This window comes from Rattus rattus, chromosome 11 (genome assembly GCF_011064425.1).
Source record: "Rattus rattus isolate New Zealand chromosome 11, Rrattus_CSIRO_v1, whole genome shotgun sequence".
NCBI classification, from domain to species: Eukaryota; Metazoa; Chordata; class Mammalia; order Rodentia; family Muridae; genus Rattus; species Rattus rattus.
Window position 1 is genome coordinate 70,228,545 of NC_046164.1, and position 19,285 is coordinate 70,247,829.

Sequence of the window (19,285 nt, forward strand, 5' to 3'; positions counted from 1 at the left end):
GCATGCACAGATCTGGAGCGGGTGCTTAGTAAAATTGTATCTAAACTGAGTTAATACCCACTTTCTGCATTTACACCTCTAAGGCATCACTAATGAAAGCCACTGAATCAAACAGGAGGCTACAGTGCTCATGGTAAGGGAAACAGACTACCCACCAGTGGTTGGGTCAGAAAGCTTTGCTAGTCGAGGTTCAGGGGCCCAAGTGAAGGACATACATGCAGACATGGGCACAGCACACAAGAAACTGGAAGCTGGGGAGTCTTTTTTTTTTTCTTCTTCTTCTTCTTTTTTTTTTTTTTTTTTTTTTTTCGGAGCTGGGGACCAAACCCAGGGCCTTGCGCTTGCTAGGCAAGTGCTCTACCGCTGAGCTAAATCCCCGACCTGGGAGTCTTTTCAATGTTAAGTTACAGGTAAAAAATCTTATGAAGAAAAGAGATTAACTTTCTGCTTTAAAGGAAACACTCTTTAAGGAGAGAATGGAACGACTAGAGAGATTATCTGGTAAGATAGCCAAATCAAGTCTTCCTAACATATCTACTGGCAAGATTTTTTGTTTTGTTTTTTATGTCTATGCTAGATGGCCCAAATAGACTACAATTTCTACATCTGGTGAGAAGAAGTAGGATAGTCAGAAGAAAGGCATGTCTTATAGGTGTTCCTATCCTCTTGGTACAGCCCCAGCCCTGACTCCTCTACAGTCCACGGCCCACAACTGCACACCAGGCTGTGGGGGTATGGAAATGAAGGAGGCGCGCTATGGTGGTCTGAATAAGAAACTTCTCATAGGTTCTGGTACTTAACTGCACGGCTGCCCGCTGACATGCTGTTTGGGAGGTCAGGTCACTTTCAGGAGGTTAGGCCTGGCTGAAGAAAGTATGTCACTGGGTACAGGACAGGAGCTTACACAGCCTCACCTACTTCAGCTCATTCTCTTTGCTTCCTGCTTGTGGGAGGAGATAACAGCTTTCTGGTTCCTGCTCCAGGGCTCTGCAGCCATGGCTCCCTGCCACAGTGGACTTTTTAATTTAGGATTTTATGCGTTAATGTCTTGCCTGCAAGTATGCCCAAGTAATATGCACCTGCAGAAGCCATAAGGTGTCAGACTCCCCAGAAATCAAGTCTGGGTCTTCTAGAAAAGCAGCAAGTGCTCTTAACTGCTGAGCCATGTCTCTGGCCCTCATGATGAACTCTAATTTCTCTAGAATCACAAGGCAAAATGAGTTTTCTATATGATTTTTTGCTTTTGTATCTTATATCAAAGGAATAAAAAGTAATTCGCAACTTGCTACAAGGACCAAGGTGTTGTAAAGAACCTGACTATGTTGCTTTGAAGGAAAGTGAAAAACTTTGGAACTTTGGAATAGGAAAGCTTTACATGCTTTAAGCAGAGCTTGATGGGCAGTTCTAGTAGGAGCCTAGGAGACAGTGCTGAGCAGAGCCTGGATCCTGAGGGTTCAGAAAGAAACAAGATCTCTATTATCAAATGGGCGAGAGACCATTCTTGTGATATTTTAGCAAAGAATCTGACTGCCTTTGGGCCCAAGTCCTGAGAACTTGCCCAAGGCTATAAAAGAAGCTTTTCTTATCAAAGTGATTGCTTGCTTCTCTATTTTATTTATTTGTTTTTAGTTTATTGAGACAAGATTTCTCTGTACAGCCCTGAGTATCCTGAAACTCATTCTGTAGACTAGGCTAGCCTTGAACTCAGACATTTGCCTGCCTCTGCCTCCAGAGTGCTGGGAATAAAGGTGTGCACTATCACTGCTCGGCTGATGATCACCTGTTTTTAAGAAGTCTGAATTTTGCATAAATGACCTGGCCCACCAAAATAAATCTTAAATTATATCTTACAAATTAAAAACAGCTTATTTTAAAGTTACAAGTAGGTATACAGATATAGAAACTTCTGGAAATTTCTAAAGCCTACTGGAGCATGGCACAGTCTTGGGCAGTGACTTTTCGTGGTAATTTGTATCTGGTTAGGAACAGTGACTACAAAGCCAAGAGACAAACCTGATCTGAATCCAGTAGACAGTAATTGACCCGTAGCTGAACCAGCTGTGCCAGCAAATCCAAAACCTGTTTCTGCAGTTGTACAGATGTTGTCGTGGTGTACTGCTTCAATGCTTTTATAACAAGAGGCTCAAATAACCTAATGTGGTTATGAATAGCGTTCTATAGGAAAAAATGAAAGGAACCACAGTTGCGATTAGACACTTCTGGCAACTAATCTGGAAAGTCTGAGCTGTTTCCACCCCTGTGACACTGTCCACATATGATCTCTGGCTGCAGTGCCATTCACCTTATCTGCACGGTTCTTTGTGACACTTGTAAGGTTCGTCTTCAACTGAGCAGACACTTTCTGGAGTACATCAAACCACCTGCCAAATGGCCAAAAGCAGAGACAACAAATATCTTTTAATAATCTCCTCTGTACTACTCAGCCATACATCAATTCAACTTCATGTTCAAAAAATCAGGTCATTTCAAAATGAGATGTAGAAAGGCTATTGGGTTTAAGAGCAGCATGTGCTAGAGACAATAGGACTTAACTGAGTGTTCAATGCTACAGGAAACCCACCTCTCTCTCTAAGAGAGAGGTGAAAGCCGGTTCAAAGATAGGTGATATCACTTGGTTTTCTTGGGGGAGACTGACGGAGGTCACAAGTTCAACATCAGTTGAGCCAATGTTGAGAGAGACTCATCTCATAAAATTTTTGAAAAGACAGCAAAGCACATACATCAAAGCACACTGCCAAGATAAAGCCAAGAAAAGGAGGGTATTCCCTGATTCCAATATTGTCTAGTCATCCAAAAAAGGAAAAGCAAGAATGTTGTAACATTACTACACTGAATAGCATCTCAAATATTTGGTAATAATTATGGTAAAGAAGTTTGCAAAACACTTTCTAGGCTACAATGTAGGTCAGTGGTAAAGCACATGCTACCATATAAAGCTCTGAAAGGAAGGAGAAAAGGAGGGCGGGACTTCCACATCCCAGGTATCAAAAAGATTAACACAAATTCATAGAGAAATAAAAAATAACACACCCTAGACTGTTCTAAAGGTGGTCTGCTCAGTCACAGAACAAAGAAGCACCAGGACACATGCTACCTTACTGTAAAGACTGCCATTCATAAACAGTAGCAAGTACCAAATGCTTTCCACAGGTAAGGACACTGAGGGTGCCACTTCTAGCTGGGGCAGTATTTGGAAGTTAGAACCCATGCTTCACAGGCAGCTTCCTCTCTCGCTTCTCACCTCTGAATAGCAGACCACACCCTAGCTTAGCCGTGGCCTTCAAGGCAGGGCTACACAGAACTCATCTCTGCATCGCCAAGGACAAGTTAACACCATGAACATTACCCTGAGGCATCGTGCTCCTGCTCCGCCTGTACCATGTTCCTCAGGCTGGCATCAGCCAAAGCCTGCGTGAAGTGCGTGTATGGTGCCATGAAGCAGTAGTGATATAAGCCGGGCCTCACACTGGAAGAGCCAAGGCGCTGTGCTCGGCACTGAGACTTGCTGGGGTTGGAAGATAAGCCATCAAACTGTGAGGCTAAGTTTGTCCCAAAGAGAGTCTTCAATAGCTAGAATGAAAGAATCAAAGCGTCAACACTTCCCTTAATACAGAGTCAATTAGATGGGCAGCACAGGCCTGTCTGTAACCCCAGCTGGTGGACAGGGCTTAGCATGGACAGGACTGAAATAGGTAATCTGCAAGTTCCAGGTGAGCCAAGTCAACAGGTTAGGATAGATGATAGAATAATTCATTTAAATTGACAAAATTGATGAACTGGATATTACTAATATATATCATACCTTATAGTTTACATAACTGTTACAATTATGTTCAATATATATATCTGAGAGAAAGGGTCTTTTTAATGGACAAAAAGGGGGAAATGTTGTGGATTTGGTCTAACACTGCTTGTATTATGCTAATCATGTTCCTCAAAAGCCTGTTCGCAGTGTTCCCACACATAAGACACTGAGGGACCCTGCCCACAGTTGGTTCTGATTGGTCAATAAAGATGCCAACAGCCAATGGCTGGGCAGAGCAGACAGAGGGAGGGCTTTTAGGAGTCCAGAGCTAGGGACAGGGAGAGGAGGAGGAGAGATCCACCATGCTAGGAGAAGGAGAACCAAGACACCACACCTGAGAGGTGCAGGACAGAGAACATAGCTGTCATGTAGGAGTCAGGGGATCGTGGTCTAAGAGGACTACACGTCTGGGTCCAGGGCAGCAAAGATAGAATATAGAGTTTAGTAAGTAATCACTTGGGGATATCGGAGGGTGGATTAGCCATGTGGAGGTGAGGAAGTGGTCCAGTCCTTGAAATGTTTAAATCATATAAAAATATACAGGCTGCGTGTGAGTGTCTTTCACTCAGGAACCCAGAATGTTGGGGCAGGTAGTGAGGAGCACCACCACGGTGAGATCGACTGAGTAGCATTAATGGGAACTGCTACTGAGATCATATTTCAAAATTTAAAGTCTCAGTGATAGAGACTTTCCTGGAATGTACAAGCCAGGTCCAACCCTCAGTACCACTAATAAGAAAAAAAGGAAAAACAAAAGCAACAGTAAACATTCCCCAGGACCATCCTTTCCCAGCAGCAACATCGGATGGAAACTTTGTTGTGAATCCTATGGGTTAGCATCCCAGAAGATCTCACCACGTGGTGCCACCGTGCCTGGGATTCTCTGTGGTTCTAAGTGAAACTAGCCCTTTAGACACAAGCCCGCCGGGATGGGGTGGCAAAGGCAAAGCAGTGAGGACCAGAGCTGCTTTTTGATGTCCTCTCCCCCTCATAGTCGTAATCACAGAGCAAGCAGGAGTGATAGCTGGGGCACCAAACTCTTCCTAATGCCACACCACAGCATCAACTTCTAAAAAGGAACTCGGTTTTGTTGCTTTGCCCAGAGGAGTTAGCCCAAAACCCAAAAGATAGGAAATGACGCACACCTGCTGAACACAGACAGTCGCCATCATTGGTTCTCGACTAAAGCAGGATTTCAAGTATCCAAGGACCTCTTCAACACACTGAGAAAGGAAGAGAACAACATCAGTGACTTGCAGGTGACCTGTTATTGTTGCCATTCAGAAACAGATAGTTTCCATATAAACTTTATAAATATCAGAGAAAAATCAGAGTAATGTTTTCAATTAATCATCTTAACAATCACAAGAACTCCTGTATCTATAATTGTATAAAAAGTGCTTTCTTGTGCATTTACATACCCAATCTGTCACCCAATCATTCAGTAAATAGCAAATATATATATATATATATATATATCTGTTTGCAGGGTAGGCATTGTGGAATGTGCAAAGGAGCTAAAAGCCCTGCACTGTGGAGCCCTAAATATGATCAGCTGAGCAGAATGCTTAAGGCACTGGGAGAGTCCTGCCAATGAGCCTCATGAAGTCCGTACAGAATACTTAGTGTGTTGAAGAAAAGATACCAGGTGCTGGAAATACAAAGAACGTAATTCCTGTCCTTCAGATAGGAATTCCAGGAGCTCCGAGTTGCAGGGAACCAGATCACTACCACAGGTATCACTATACAATGTAATACTGAGAGATTTCCATTTCTACATTTACCCTCTCCAGCCTGAAATGATCAAAAATAATTTTAAAGATTCCACCTTTGATAGCATAGCTCTCAGACAATGAACACCAGGCCATAGATATCAGTGATCCTGAAAAGTGAAATACAAACCAGGCTCTAAGATGGTCCTAGGTAAGGATCTTAAGAGCATTCCCTGTGGCACAACAAGGGGACAGAAGTCAAGCTATGAGGGCACAGTGAGTCCAAAGACCCTAAGAAAACGGCAGCTCACATGATATGGCTCCAATAAAACAAGTCATTCAGAGACTCCTGGAGATTGGGTGAGGGTGTTCCTTGAGTACTTCAAAGATAATTCTAAGGGAGCTATCAGAGCCAAGGCCTGAGAAGCAATCGTTAGAAGAACAGAAGAAGCAGTAGGCTCTCTCACAAGGCTAAACTTGCTGGCTTCCAGCACAGCAGGAAAAAATGGGAGCATTTAATTTAGGGAAAGACTCTGCCTCAAAGAAATGGGTGGAGAGTAATAGAGGAGGAATCTAACATTCTTCTGGCCTTCTTCTGGCCTCCATGTAGACAGGTCCCCATACCTTAAACACACACACACACACACACACACACACACACACACACACACACACACACACGAATAAATAATAAATAAGTTAAATAAAGATAGGAGATTGTAAGAGAAACAAATCAAACTTCTAGTGATAAAGACTATAATGTTGATGATAAAAGATACAACAGATGGGATTTTATAGTACAGCAGATGTGGGGAAGAAAAAGCTTAGAGAACCTAAGGACTATAACAGAAACTACAAAAGGAAAAGTAGATAGTGGTTAAAAGCAAACAAATAGACCTAAAAAGAGTGGCTGGAAAGACAGTTAAGAGCAGATGCTGTCTTGCCAAAAACCTGAGTTGGGTTCCCAGCACCTTAACTGGCTCACAACTACCGACAACTTGAGCTTCAGAAGGAAGCTCTGGTGCCCTCCTCTGAATTCAGCCAACACCTGCACTCACAAGCACACAGACACATAAACATAATTAAAAATGGTAAAAATGAACTAGAAAAATAAAACCCAAATCCTTAAAAGAGCAACAGTAAATTAAAGGCAATTTTAAGCAACCAAGTAAGGGTTTTTAGAGGGTAATTAAGAGATAGGATGAGGGAAGGGGTTGGAAAGATCTAAGGAAGCAGCCCAAACCTTTCTAAACTGGGGAACACTATGAAGGCCCAGAATCAAGAAACCTAAAAAACCTGAGTACAAGAAACACAACTGAAGGGAAACCACATCAAGTAAACCATAGTAAAAATCCTGAAAAATAGAATGACATCTTGGGAGAGGTCAGAGGAAAACACTATACAGAACAGTAAGGAGGTATCTGGGGAAATGTCTATTATACACAATGTAAGCAAAACTCACACATAATACATCTACCTATGTATAAAAATTAGTGTGAAGTAACAAGATCAATTAGAAAGTGGGAAATGAAAGCATTTTGTCAATGTCGCATTATTATGACAGACTAATCCTACTTGGAGCAAGGCTATAAGGTCTATAAGACACTCAAATCAATTCTCCTTGTTCTTTTGTTTTTGATATGGGCTGTCTTTTTAGCTCCTTCCACCGCTTCCCCAGTTTCAGCCTCTGGTGGGTATGTAACATTAGACCTAGCTTACCGGGTGTGAATACTATAACCAACTTTCAAACTGATTCTTGAAAGGAATATCTGTTTACTGAACAAATGTCTGCTCACTGCCAATAGTGCAGGCGCTGCTGCAGGCGCTGAAGGGACAGAACCGTAAAGCAGTGTGTGCTGCCTGGTGCTATGAGTTAAACACACACACGGGGAAGAAAAGCAGGATTCAGTCTGTACTGGATGTATGCAGGCTGCGTTCCTTACCACCATTCCCTAAACAATACAGAGTAATAACTACGTGAACTGTAACAAACCCATGATGTTGTCTTTCCAAGATTATTTAGTCTTATAAGCGGACGTGGGTAGGCTTTCAAAATTTGATAATTTCATACAAGGAACGTTAGCCTGAGTGGACTTTGACATCTGGGGTTGGCAGGTCCTGGGACTGTATTTCACTTGAGATACAAGTTGAAGATGGCTGTCTAATCACTGTGGAGGATATTAGAAACAAGTTGTACGAGTACGGACGGATCAAGCAAAAGCTTTAGCAAAGACAGGAATTAAGTGGGAGCATATGGGCTGGGGAGGAAGATTTATTTTAGTCAGAACCACAGAACATGAATGAGCTTAGATCTGCTTCTGAGCTAAGGAAGGAGCTGGTCAGTCAGCCGGTTAACCTGGTTTTGTCTCTTTTCATTTAAAAAGTTTGAAGGAGAAAAAAAAATGATCCTGGAAGCACATTTTTCAACATTTTTGAGACTGGATGAGGTTTAAGAAAAAAATTTAAATGAAAAAATGTGGTAGTAAGACCTGACACACTGGTAGCAGCCCTAACAGAAGTACCCTCACACTGTAGTACAAGAACACAAATGGGACGCAGTCTCCCCTGCCTGCAGCACGTAACCAGGATTCATCAGAGGTACTCTGACCCAGGTTCAAGGAAAAGAGACCACACACAAACCTTTCCAATGTCCTGCAGTGTCGCCAGCTCTAGAATCTGAGAAAGGACGTCCAAGGCAGAGCGCAGGAACCCCCCAAACTTTTCAGTGCTGTTCTGAAGATCTAAGGTGACCTTGGCAAGGTGGAAGGAGAGAGCACACGGTTACTGGCACCACCGAAGTCTGTTATCTACAACAAAGACACAAATGCCGTCTGCTGCGGGGAGATGCTTCTGCAGTGCTGACCTAGATGCCCACCATCCTGAGAGTGGGGCAGTGGGGGAGATCTGGTCACTGTCAATTTTAGATGCAGTTAAATTAGTCTTAGGATGATTAAGATTCTAAAAGTTTCGGCTTAACTGAAGTACCTAACAATTCCCCTGTCTCTACAGATTCACATGAGGGGGTTGATCATGCAAAGAACCAATCCAAAAAACCCATTACAGTAGAAGAGAATCTGCCTACTGAACTTGAACCTAACCACCTATGCTGAAGAGAAAACTGGACAAATGCAGGTAAAAGACACTGAACAGGAGATGAGAATGGGTCTTGATAGTTTCCTGATGAACGACTAACCTTTCCAACTACTCTTGAGACAATGGGGTCATTTATGCCCTAGTACAGGGCAGTATCCTATCTTCTTCTCTAGGCATTTCAGCCATCCCCACATGTGAGTGACAAAAATGTTCCCCTTGCCATGGTCACCTAAGTTAAGCCAAGCCCCCCTCCCTTCCTCTCTTCCTTCCTTCCATCTCTCTAGAGTTGCCTTTAATAATCTAGCATATGGTACCAATGGGAAATCTGAGCTCTAAAACTTTATTATTAAAATATAGACCTTGGGTGTTGGGGATTTAGCTCAGTGGGAGCGCTTGCCCAGCAAGCACAAGGCCCTGTCGGGTCCCCAGTCCAAAAAAAAAAAGAAAAGAAAAAAAAAATATATAGACCTTGAGACTTTATTAGAGCACTGTGTAAACTTTTGTGTCTCAGGATTTATAAGTTCACTAAGTATGGTTTTAAAAGGCTGCAAAATGGGGGTTGGGGATTTAGTTCAGTGGTCCCCAAGGCCCTGGGTTCGGTCCCCAGTCCAAAAAAAAAAAAAAAAGAAAAAAAAAAAAAAAAGGCTGCAAAATTCCAAAAAAAAAAAAAAGTTAGCTTAGAATTTGTAACAAAAAAAAGGGTTAATAGTTAAGTCTATGTACAGATCATCTTAACGTGCTATAGCATACCATGTATGTAATTTGGATTCAACTCTTGCTTAGAAAAGGGCATGTGCAGAAGGGCTCACTTTACCACTATCTTGGCTGGTGACTTCATCAGGATGAAAGCAGGCCATGTGACCTTAGCTAATATGATTACTTGGTATCCCTCTGCTTACCACTGTATCTCCCTCCACCCCCACGCCCCTTTTTTGGACCAAGGAGGCAACGCCAGGCTTCTAAGATGGTTTGTTTTAAAACTGGGTCATCCAAAAACCTGTGATATTTTTGCTATCTTTGTTAAGCTCTAGCTATTTGAAGAAACTAAATCACATAAACGGCTGATATATTATAAAAGGACACTATAAGAGGCCAGTCTCTATGGACTGTATTTACAGTTTAAAGTTTACTTGATACTTAAAAAGAAATTATAATTTTTTTTTCTTTTTTTCGGAGCTGGGGACTGAACCCAGGGCCTTGCATTTGCTAGGCAAGCGCTCTACCACTGAGCTAAATCCCCAACCCCGAAATTATAATTTTTTAAGTTTAAACATATCAAGGATAAAATTATAAGCCTCTAATCTTATAGCATTATTAGCTTATTATAAACTATTTAAGATAACTAAGATATACAAGCTAATGGTTAGTCATCTTAGAAATGATCAGATTGCTTAATGTGCCCAGAACTATGTCTGTAGTCACGCTAGGTATACATTAGTTCATTTACAGGGACATAGAGTTGGAGGGAGGGAGAAACTAATTTTTGTCTTGTTGTGTTTTATTTTTTATAGACAGGGTTTCTCTATGAAGCCCTGGCTGTCCTGGAACTTACACCATAGACCAAGCTGTATGAACTCAGATCTGCCTACCTCTGCCTCCTAAGTGCTGGGATTAAAGATGTGGGCCATCACAACCCAGCTTGAATGATGTCTATCTCCTATCACATAATATTTTGCATATGTTGGCAAAATTAAGCCTAAACTAGGTAACTCAAAACCAATTTAAAGTAGACTTAAAGTGTTTAAATTAATGTAGAGTAATATTCAAAATCAAGTATATAAAATTAATCATGAAAACGAAATGCTTAAGTAAAATGGGTTAAATTTACCATACACTGGCAGGACACACTCAGGTTCAAGAAATTCCTTAGACCTCTCTGTTCACCTAGAGCCAATCCTTCAGTCTCCTCCTTAGCGCTGCACCACACCAGCTGCAGCCTCTCTTGCCCCTGTCCACAGCTCCTATGGCTCCTACAGACCATCTTCTCCTGGCTCCCTTCCTCAATTCATCGCTGACTCCAAGCCCCTAACCTGGGCCACATCCCTGCTGATCTGCAGGACACACTTGCCAGAAAACAAGGTAGGGTGCCACCAGACCTGTTCCCTCCTTCCCAGCCAGCTGCTGGCGCCTCTCACGGGTCCCCTGGGTCATCCCCTCCTGACCTCCTGCTTCTCCTCACTGCATCCAGCCTCCAACAACACCAGGCATGCTCTGAGACACACCAGCTCAAAGGTCATGGGAACACGCAGCCCACAGCATTCACACTCTCTGAAAAGCCACTCAACCCACAAAGACAAACAGAAATCAGCACCCTACCTATAATCACACCAAACCCAGATGTCTAGACGCCTGCCAGTGTTCTAAACACAATCAGTAACAGCCAGAACACTAAATCCCCACTAGAGCCCAGCTATCCTACCACCATAGGCCTGAATATTCCAACACAGCTAAAGCTCAAGAAAAAGACCTTAAAACCAACCATATGAAGTTGACAGAGATCCTTAAAGAGAGAACAAGAAAGGCCCTTAAAGAAAGCCAAAAAAACACAAATGAACAATTGGAAGAAACGAATAAAACTGTTCAGTACCTGAAAAAGAAAACAGGAGCAATAAAAAAAAAACACAAATTGAGGAAATTCTAGAAATGGAAATTTAGGAATCCAAACAGGAACTACAGGACAAGCTTCACCAACAAAATATGAGAAATGGAAGAGAGAAGCTGAGGCACTGAAGATAGGACAGAAGAAATGGATACATTAGTCAAAGAAAATGTTAAATTTAAAAATTTCCAGACACAAAACATCTAGGAAATCTGGGATGCTATGAAAAAAAGCAAATCTAAGGATAATAAGAATAGAGGAAGGAGGATAAACCCCATCCCAAGGCCCAGAAAATATTTTCAACAAAATCATAGAAGAAAAAAATTCTAACCTAAAGAAAGAGATGCCTATAAAGGTATACAGACCGCCAAATAGACTGGCCCTGAAAAGAGAAAAGAAAGCACTCTGGCCTTTAATAATAATAATCAAAACATTACAACATACAAAGGTAGAACTACCAGAATTACACTTGATTTCTCAATGGAGACCCTAAAAGCCAGAAGGGCCTGAACAAAAGTGCTGCAGTCTCTGAGGCCAGCTCAGACTACTATACCCAGCAAAGCTTTCAATTACCATAGATGGAGAACATAAGATGTTCCGTGACAAAACCAAGTTTAAGCAGTATGTATCTACAAACCCAGCACTGCAGAAGATGCTAAAACAAACACCTCAAACCAAGCAGATTAACTACACCCATGAAAACACAGAAAAAAAAATAATCTCACACTAGCAAAAAAAAAAAAAAAAAAACATACCACCATACCACCACCACTACCACCACCACCACCACCACCACCACCCCACCACCACCACCACCACCACCACCACCACCACCACCGCAACAAGAATAACATGAATCAACAATCAATGGTTATTGATATCTCTCGATGGTCTCAATTTCCCCAATAATGGAAACATATTTTCCAAACAAATGACAACAAACTATTGTAGCCATTTTAATATCTAACAATATAGACTACAAAACTAATCAAGAGAGATGGGGAAGGACACCATATACTCATAAAAGAAAAAATTCACCATGATGACATTTCAGTTCTTTCTTTCTCTTTTTTTTTTTAAGATTTATTTGTTTGTTTGTTTGTTTGTTTTATGACAAACACTGTTGCTGTCTTCAGATACACCAGAAGAGGGCATCAGATCCCATTACAGATGGTTGTGAGCCATCCTGTGGTTGTTGGGAATTGAACTCAGGACTATGCCCCACCTATTCCCTAAACACAAAGGCACTCAATTCTGTAAAAGAAACATCACTGAAGCTTTAATCACATATTCACCCTCACACACTGACAGGGAAACTTCAATACCCCACTCTCACAAATGGACAGGACATCCAGACAAAAAGTAAACAGAGAAATGCTGGAGCTAACAGATAATATAAATCAATTGGACCTAACAGATACTTACAGAACATTTCATCCAAACACAAAAAAAGTACCTTCTTCTTAAGCCCTCATAGAACTTCCTCTAAATTTGACACATACTTGGATACAAAGCAAATCTTCCATATATATAAGAAAACTGAAATAACTTCTTGTATCCCATCAAACCACCATGGATTAAAGCTGGATATCAACAACAAAAACAACAGAAGGCTTACAAACTGAAGGAACTAAGCAACAATAAATAATAGCCTGTATTATTAATATTGGAAACAATATACAAAATTCATCATACTTGGAGGCGATGACCATCACTTAGACACTTTCTGTTCAAATTCGACCCTTGCATGCTGACCTTAACTGACATCTTTTCCAGAGTTTCAGAGTGCTCAGTCTTCATGAAGGAGTCTGGGATAGGCCAATGGTTAAATAAAAGTTACCTTGTCCTACTACATAACTCTGGTACACGGTCCAGCCAGTTGTACGATTGAATCTGACATTGTGTTAATTTTATAATTTAACATTATATTGATTCATGTAAATCTTGATGTAAAAGTTTTCTTCATGTAACTTTTGTCTCTTAATTTCCTCACAAAGTTGTACAGTCATTACTTCCTGACTTATGTCCTGAATCTTTGCCAACTGTTAGGTTTTATTGTGACCCTCTTCTGAGACATTTTAACTGCTGCCTCCTCATAGACCATAAGTCAGCCTTAAGTGGTTATAAAGATCCATACACCTAAGCCCATAAAGCAGTTTGGGTCACCTCTGAATGGGCCATGGGTCATCTAACTAATCTCTCTTCTTGCCACTCTGGACATTTGGTTGGGGAGACCTCAGACCTAAACAGCTTCTTTGGATCTATTTACCTGTCTGTCTCATCAGCTCTGATCAGCTTAAATACCCTTTAGGACCTGCCTGACTCCTTGACTGCTGCACTACTTGAAAATGAAAAGGGAGTAGGTCTACCACTGAGATGAGATGTGTGCTCTCTTCTATGAGCATGCTGTTTCCAATAAATCTTGTCTGAAAACAACTTCAACTACAATCCTGTTCCTATGTATGGGCTTCTGCTTCCCTCCCACCCTAGTTCTGCCCCTGGATCACTCCTTTTCTCCTTATTATACTCATATCTATGTTTTGACCTGTCTTTTAAGTGTTTTACTTACTGAACTTCGCCTTAAACCTAAACTAAGTATTTGAAGTAAGCTTTCCCAATAGCTCTCATCCTACAACAGCGACATCTGCTCCTGATACATCTATAAAAAGATCTGTCAGACACTAAGGAGAGCTGGCTAAAAGTGACCTTTATCCCTTTCACCTTAGGCCACATACAATTTTTTAATAAAGGTCTTTTTTTTCTTGGTCCTTCCTTTGCTACTCTAGCTTCCTGCTACTTCTGCTAATGGAAGCAGTCACTGCCATCCTGAATCAACTCGATACTCACTGTCTCTCACACAGCGACCTCTGCTTCTCCCTATCCTTCAACCTTCCTGTAAATCTTTCAGTTCTACTCTGTAAAAATGTCATCTGCTTATAGTCCTCTGAGAATTATTTTCCAAGTCTCTTCAGAAATATAGGACCATAACTGCTGGATCCATCTCAGCAAATCAAGTTAAGACTCTCTCCTTGCTACATGGCCAGAGAACCCCTCTTCATTGGACCCAAAACTACTGCCTCTAACAAAGACCCTCCTCACCATTAAACAGCTATAACTCCCCTGGTCTAAATTTTTTATATCATCTTAAGAGTTAGGAATGATGGTTTCCACTTACAGACTACACTTCCCAGCTTCCCTTGCAGACTATGAAAGTTATTTCTGGCCCATAGGGGCAGCATTCTATCTTCTGTAGGCATTTTAGGCATCCACATGTAGGTGACAAAATACTCCCCTGCTGTGAATAAACACATAGGTCCTGCCTATGGTCAGAACTAGCCTCTATTTCTCTCCGTCTTCTGTCTCTACTGCTGCTTTTACATAATCTAACAGGTCTAAGCCTGGGGTGCACTGGAATCAACCTCAGTATGTCAGGAACGGACACCAGCAGTGAGACCTGAGACCCTACAACCCATAACAATGCTGTGATGTTACATGTGGGATCAAGGGCCTAGGGAACAATGGCTCCACTCCAATCAGCAGAGAGATTCTTCTTTCCCCAGAGTGGTGGTTTGTATATGCTTGGCCCAGGGAGTGGCACTATTAGGAGGTGTGGCCTTGTTGGAGAAAGTCAATCACTGTGGGGGTGGACTTTGAGACTCTTGTCTTAGCTGACTGGAAGCTAGTCTTCTCCTGTCTGCCTTTGAATGAAGATGTAGAACTCTGAGCTCCTCCTGTCTGGACACTGCCATGCTCCTGCCCTGATGATGATGAACTGAACCTTTGAACCTGTAAGCCAGCCCCAATTAAATGTTGTCTTTTATAAGAGTTGCCTTGGTCATGGTGTCTGTTCATAACAGTAAAACCCTAACTAACACACCCAGACAACAGGGGAGGGTAATGGGGAAAGAGGAGAAACAGAAAAGGAAGCAGGAGAGGAGTGGGTAGGAAAGGGGACTCAGAGTTAAGAGTGAAGAGAAGACAAGGTGAGAAAGCACAGTAGGGCAGAACAGCTCCTCAAAACACACAAACTCAAGAGTTACAGAGTGGAACCAGAGAGCAAAGGAGCAGAAATCTGAGGTACTGGAGAGGCCAAAATTAAAAGCAAATATTTGAGGTTTCAGGACAAAAAGAGGGCCAAGAGGGGAACACACGCTGGGAGCAGGGGAAAGAACCTCTAAATGACAGATGATGGAAGCACAGACAGGCAGAACATACATGTGCCCTCTCTACATGGACTAATAGAGTACACAGACAGGCAGAACATGCACGTGCCCTCTCTACATGGACTGACAGAGTACACAGACAGGCAGAACATGCACGTGCCCTCTCTACATGGACTGACAGAGTACACAGACAGGCAGAACATGCACGTGCCCTCTCTACATGGACTGATAGAGTACACAGACAGGCAGAACATGCATGTGCCCTCTCTACATGGACTGATAGAGTACACAGACAGGCAGAACATGCACGTGCCCTCTCTACATGGACGACAGAGTACACAGACAGGCAGAACATGCACGTGCCCTCTCTACATGGACTGACAGAGTACACAGACAGGCAAAACATGCACGTGCCCTCTCTACATGGACTGACAGAGTACACAGACAGGCAGAACATGCATGTGCCCTCTCTACATGGACTGATAGAGTACACAAACAGGCAGAACATGCATGTGCCCTCTCTACATGGACTGATAGAGTACACAGACAGGCAGAACATGCACGTGCCCTCTCTACATGGACGACAGAGTACACAGACAGGCAGAACATGCACGTGCCCTCTCTACATGGACTGACAGAGTACACAGACAGGCAGAACATGCACGTGCCCTCTCTACATGGACTGATAGAGTACACAGACAGGCAGAACATGCATGTGCCCTCTCTACATGGACTGACAGAGTACACAGACAGGCAGAACATGCATGTGCCCTCTCTACATGGACTGACAGAGTACACAAACAGAAGCTCTAAGCATTATCACTAGTTCTCAATAAACAAACTACACATCTGGTAACATTAAGAAATACCAGGCTATGTGAGTAATCTATTAAGTTCCTTTGAAAATTCTTTTAATTCTCATAGATTTCTGAGGTAAGAAAAGGAGCTTTAACAAACAGAAAGGTATCCTGTGCTCAAAAAGGCTATCTCAGTCTAACATTCACTTAGATTAGATCTTCCTGTGAGAAGGCACACAGTGGACATGATCCAAGAGGGAAATAATCTCCAGGGGTTTTGGGATTAGACAGGCTATTCAAATTTCCACATGTGAAAATAGATAATATCCAAAAATTCTAAAAAAAAAATAGGAATTATATCAGGAAACCACAATCATTTTAAAACACGCTTGTACAGGGCATGGTGACTCATTCCTTTAGTCCCAGCACTTGGGAGGTAGAGGCAGGTGGATCAGTGTGAGTTTGAGGCACTGATGTTTGAGGCCAGTTCTAGTCAAGCTAGGGCTATAGTCTCAAAAATAAAAAAATTAAAATGTGCTATTAAATGAGTGAACAACTGGCATACATAAATGAAACTATACAACACTGAGATCTTAACACTTGATAAAGATGGGATTTCAAATCAATATGGGTAAATCTACAAATCATTCTTTAATGCTGTAATATTTATGGAAGAAAAGAATGAAAACCCAGACACCATCATCTGAAAGCCAACATAAAGCTGCATCAGGGCTATGTGGCAAGAGTCCCTACACTGACAGAAAACCCTAGCTGACAAGGGCACATGGTTATAGGTCTATAGTGAGCATCTGCTTTTCCCCCCTGAAACTACAATTTTGGTTTGCGTTGGGCAGCTATATTGTCTTATAAGGCTGATAGAGGGAGAGGGCACATGAAACCTGCTTGGCTGTGTGTCTTTAGACATGGCAAAGAACCTTACCTATAAACAGGACTATGTACTGAGCCCCAGGAGTCCTAGAGACATGTCTTTCTAAATCCAAGGCATTCTTGGGGAGTCAATAAATGAACAACACCCTGAGATCTTTGCTCTAATACAAAATTCCTAAATATTTGTAAGGCTACCATAAATCAAGCAGAAGACAAATGAGAAGCAAATTTTGGATCCTATGTTACAGGGCTTCTTTGTATGTAAGCGTGAACTGGGTACATGGAAATTCATGTTCAGAGGTAAGTAGGGAGCAGTACCTTATAGTTGGCGTGAGTGGCTTTCAGGACATCATGCAGTCTGAGGTAGGAAGGGAGATGGTAGAAACTCCCCAGTGAAGATGATTTACTCGCTGTGACAGGTCCTGAGGTGTCTGACTGTCGAGAGGCTTAGAAAAAACAAATAAAACAAAACACCAAAACACCAAAATTAAACTTTTAAATCTATGGACAAAACTCTCTATGTTTAACAGCAATTACTGCAATGATGACTTTCAGAATGGTCTAGCAGAAACATTCGGGCCTTTTCCCTGACTTCTGAAGTATGTGCTCTGGGAGGTAATAAGGAATTGAGCAGAATCCTAAGCGCCTGCGAGTGAAAGAATGGAAAGAAGTGGTGAGCAGAAGGGCATCAGCTGAGGGAGCCATCTGTGGCCTCTGCTGGCCTCTGCTGACCGAATGGCTGAAGCCAACCTCAGGATCCCTTCTTCTAAGGAAGGCTCCTGGGGAACATGGGGCTGACCACAAGACAAGAGTTCTGGGCCTATTCACTAAGGCTGTGGACATGTTCTGAGGACATCTCTACGCCGAGACTAACATGTCAAGTGTCAAGGAGAGCAGTCTCTTGCTCTTAATCTAAATGTTCAAGGACTTCTCACTTGGTGGCTTGGTCTGAGAGGGAGGGCATCAGTTACATTTCCTGCGCTACTGCAGCCAGTCTTAGAAAGAGCATCTTTAAGATTTCATAGTTAGTCAAAGAATACAGAACATTCACAGAGTACCTTTAAGAGACCTATTGTACAGTCCTGCTACAAGGTTAATAATATATCAAATACATGAAAATCACCAGGGAAGATTTAAAGCTTTCTCACCAAAATAAGTCAAGTACTACACTAAGGCATACAGGAGGCTTACAGACAAGTATTTGCAGCATGTGTCTACGAAGCATGTTGTGAGTGAACATGCACAGAAAGAAGGTAGCCACATGACACAGGGATCACCCTCTGCTTCCCATCCCCAAAGGGCATAGACAGGACTCTGTAACTTTGACTAAGTCAGAACTCTGGCCCTTTTGACCTGCTATCTCCCCAAGTACAGAAGCCCCTCCAAACTTCTGTGTGATTTCTAGACTCCTCCATTCCACTGTGTCTTTCTGTCTCTGTCCTCTTTGTTTTAGTTACGTTCTCACTTCATAAACCAAACTGGCCTCAAACTCTCAACCCACTCCACCTCCTGAGTGGGTAGATTAAAGATACATCATACCTGGCTTCCACTGTCTTGTTATCTCTCCCAAACAAATTCCTCATTTGCCTTATAAGAATTCTTCCCATATCATAATCATTTTGTTTTGTTTGTTTTTGATTACCACCACCCACATCTATCTATTTCTAGCCATCTTTGCCCCTTTAATAAAAATTTGGAGTTCTTCCCTGCAAGCAGGGGAGAAGGAAGGAAGCACAGAAAAGCAGGCTCCTTGCTACAGCTTTCCTCTGTCAAGTGAGAGTTTATCACAGGCACTCACGAAGCACCCAGAGAACTAACTCTTCCCTGACGGTACTGCAATGGGCCAGCTTTCCTACTTACGGTGTTTACACTTCTGCACCACAGGCAGCCCTCTGCCCTCCAGAAACTGCTTCCTACCTGTACTGGCCTCTCCACCTTTCTTGGGACTCATCTGAGTGGATGTTTGTTCTCCGGGCTCTTTCTCCTTCCCTTTCCGTCGAATAGGACTTAGAGAAGGGGGGTTTGTGAGAGAAGGCAAAGCTGCCTAAAATAAAAAACAAAAATATAATGGGATACAGCTAATACAGGAACCAAAACCTAAAATACAGTTCCACTATGTATTGGAAAGACTAGCCCAGGCAACTCATGGCCTCTGAGCTCCTATTCGAGAGCTCAGATACTACAGAGATAATTCGACTTCACCCATA

General features: G+C 42.3%; 1 protein-coding gene across 1 annotated transcript in view; it reads right to left on the bottom strand.

The window, feature by feature from the left end:
- Htt (huntingtin) overlaps positions 1–19,285 on the bottom strand; it is a 142,279-nt gene that overhangs the window by 55,637 nt on the left and 67,357 nt on the right. The window contains exons 27-33 of the mRNA XM_032915843.1: positions 18,996–19,122; positions 17,397–17,524; positions 8,179–8,289; positions 4,972–5,049; positions 3,368–3,591; positions 2,303–2,381; positions 2,014–2,175 (exon numbers count right to left, since the gene is read on the bottom strand). Of these exons, the coding sequence (XP_032771734.1) occupies positions 2,014–2,175; positions 2,303–2,381; positions 3,368–3,591; positions 4,972–5,049; positions 8,179–8,289; positions 17,397–17,524; positions 18,996–19,122 (909 nt within the window). The remainder of the gene's footprint in view (positions 1–2,013; positions 2,176–2,302; positions 2,382–3,367; positions 3,592–4,971; positions 5,050–8,178; positions 8,290–17,396; positions 17,525–18,995; positions 19,123–19,285) is intronic.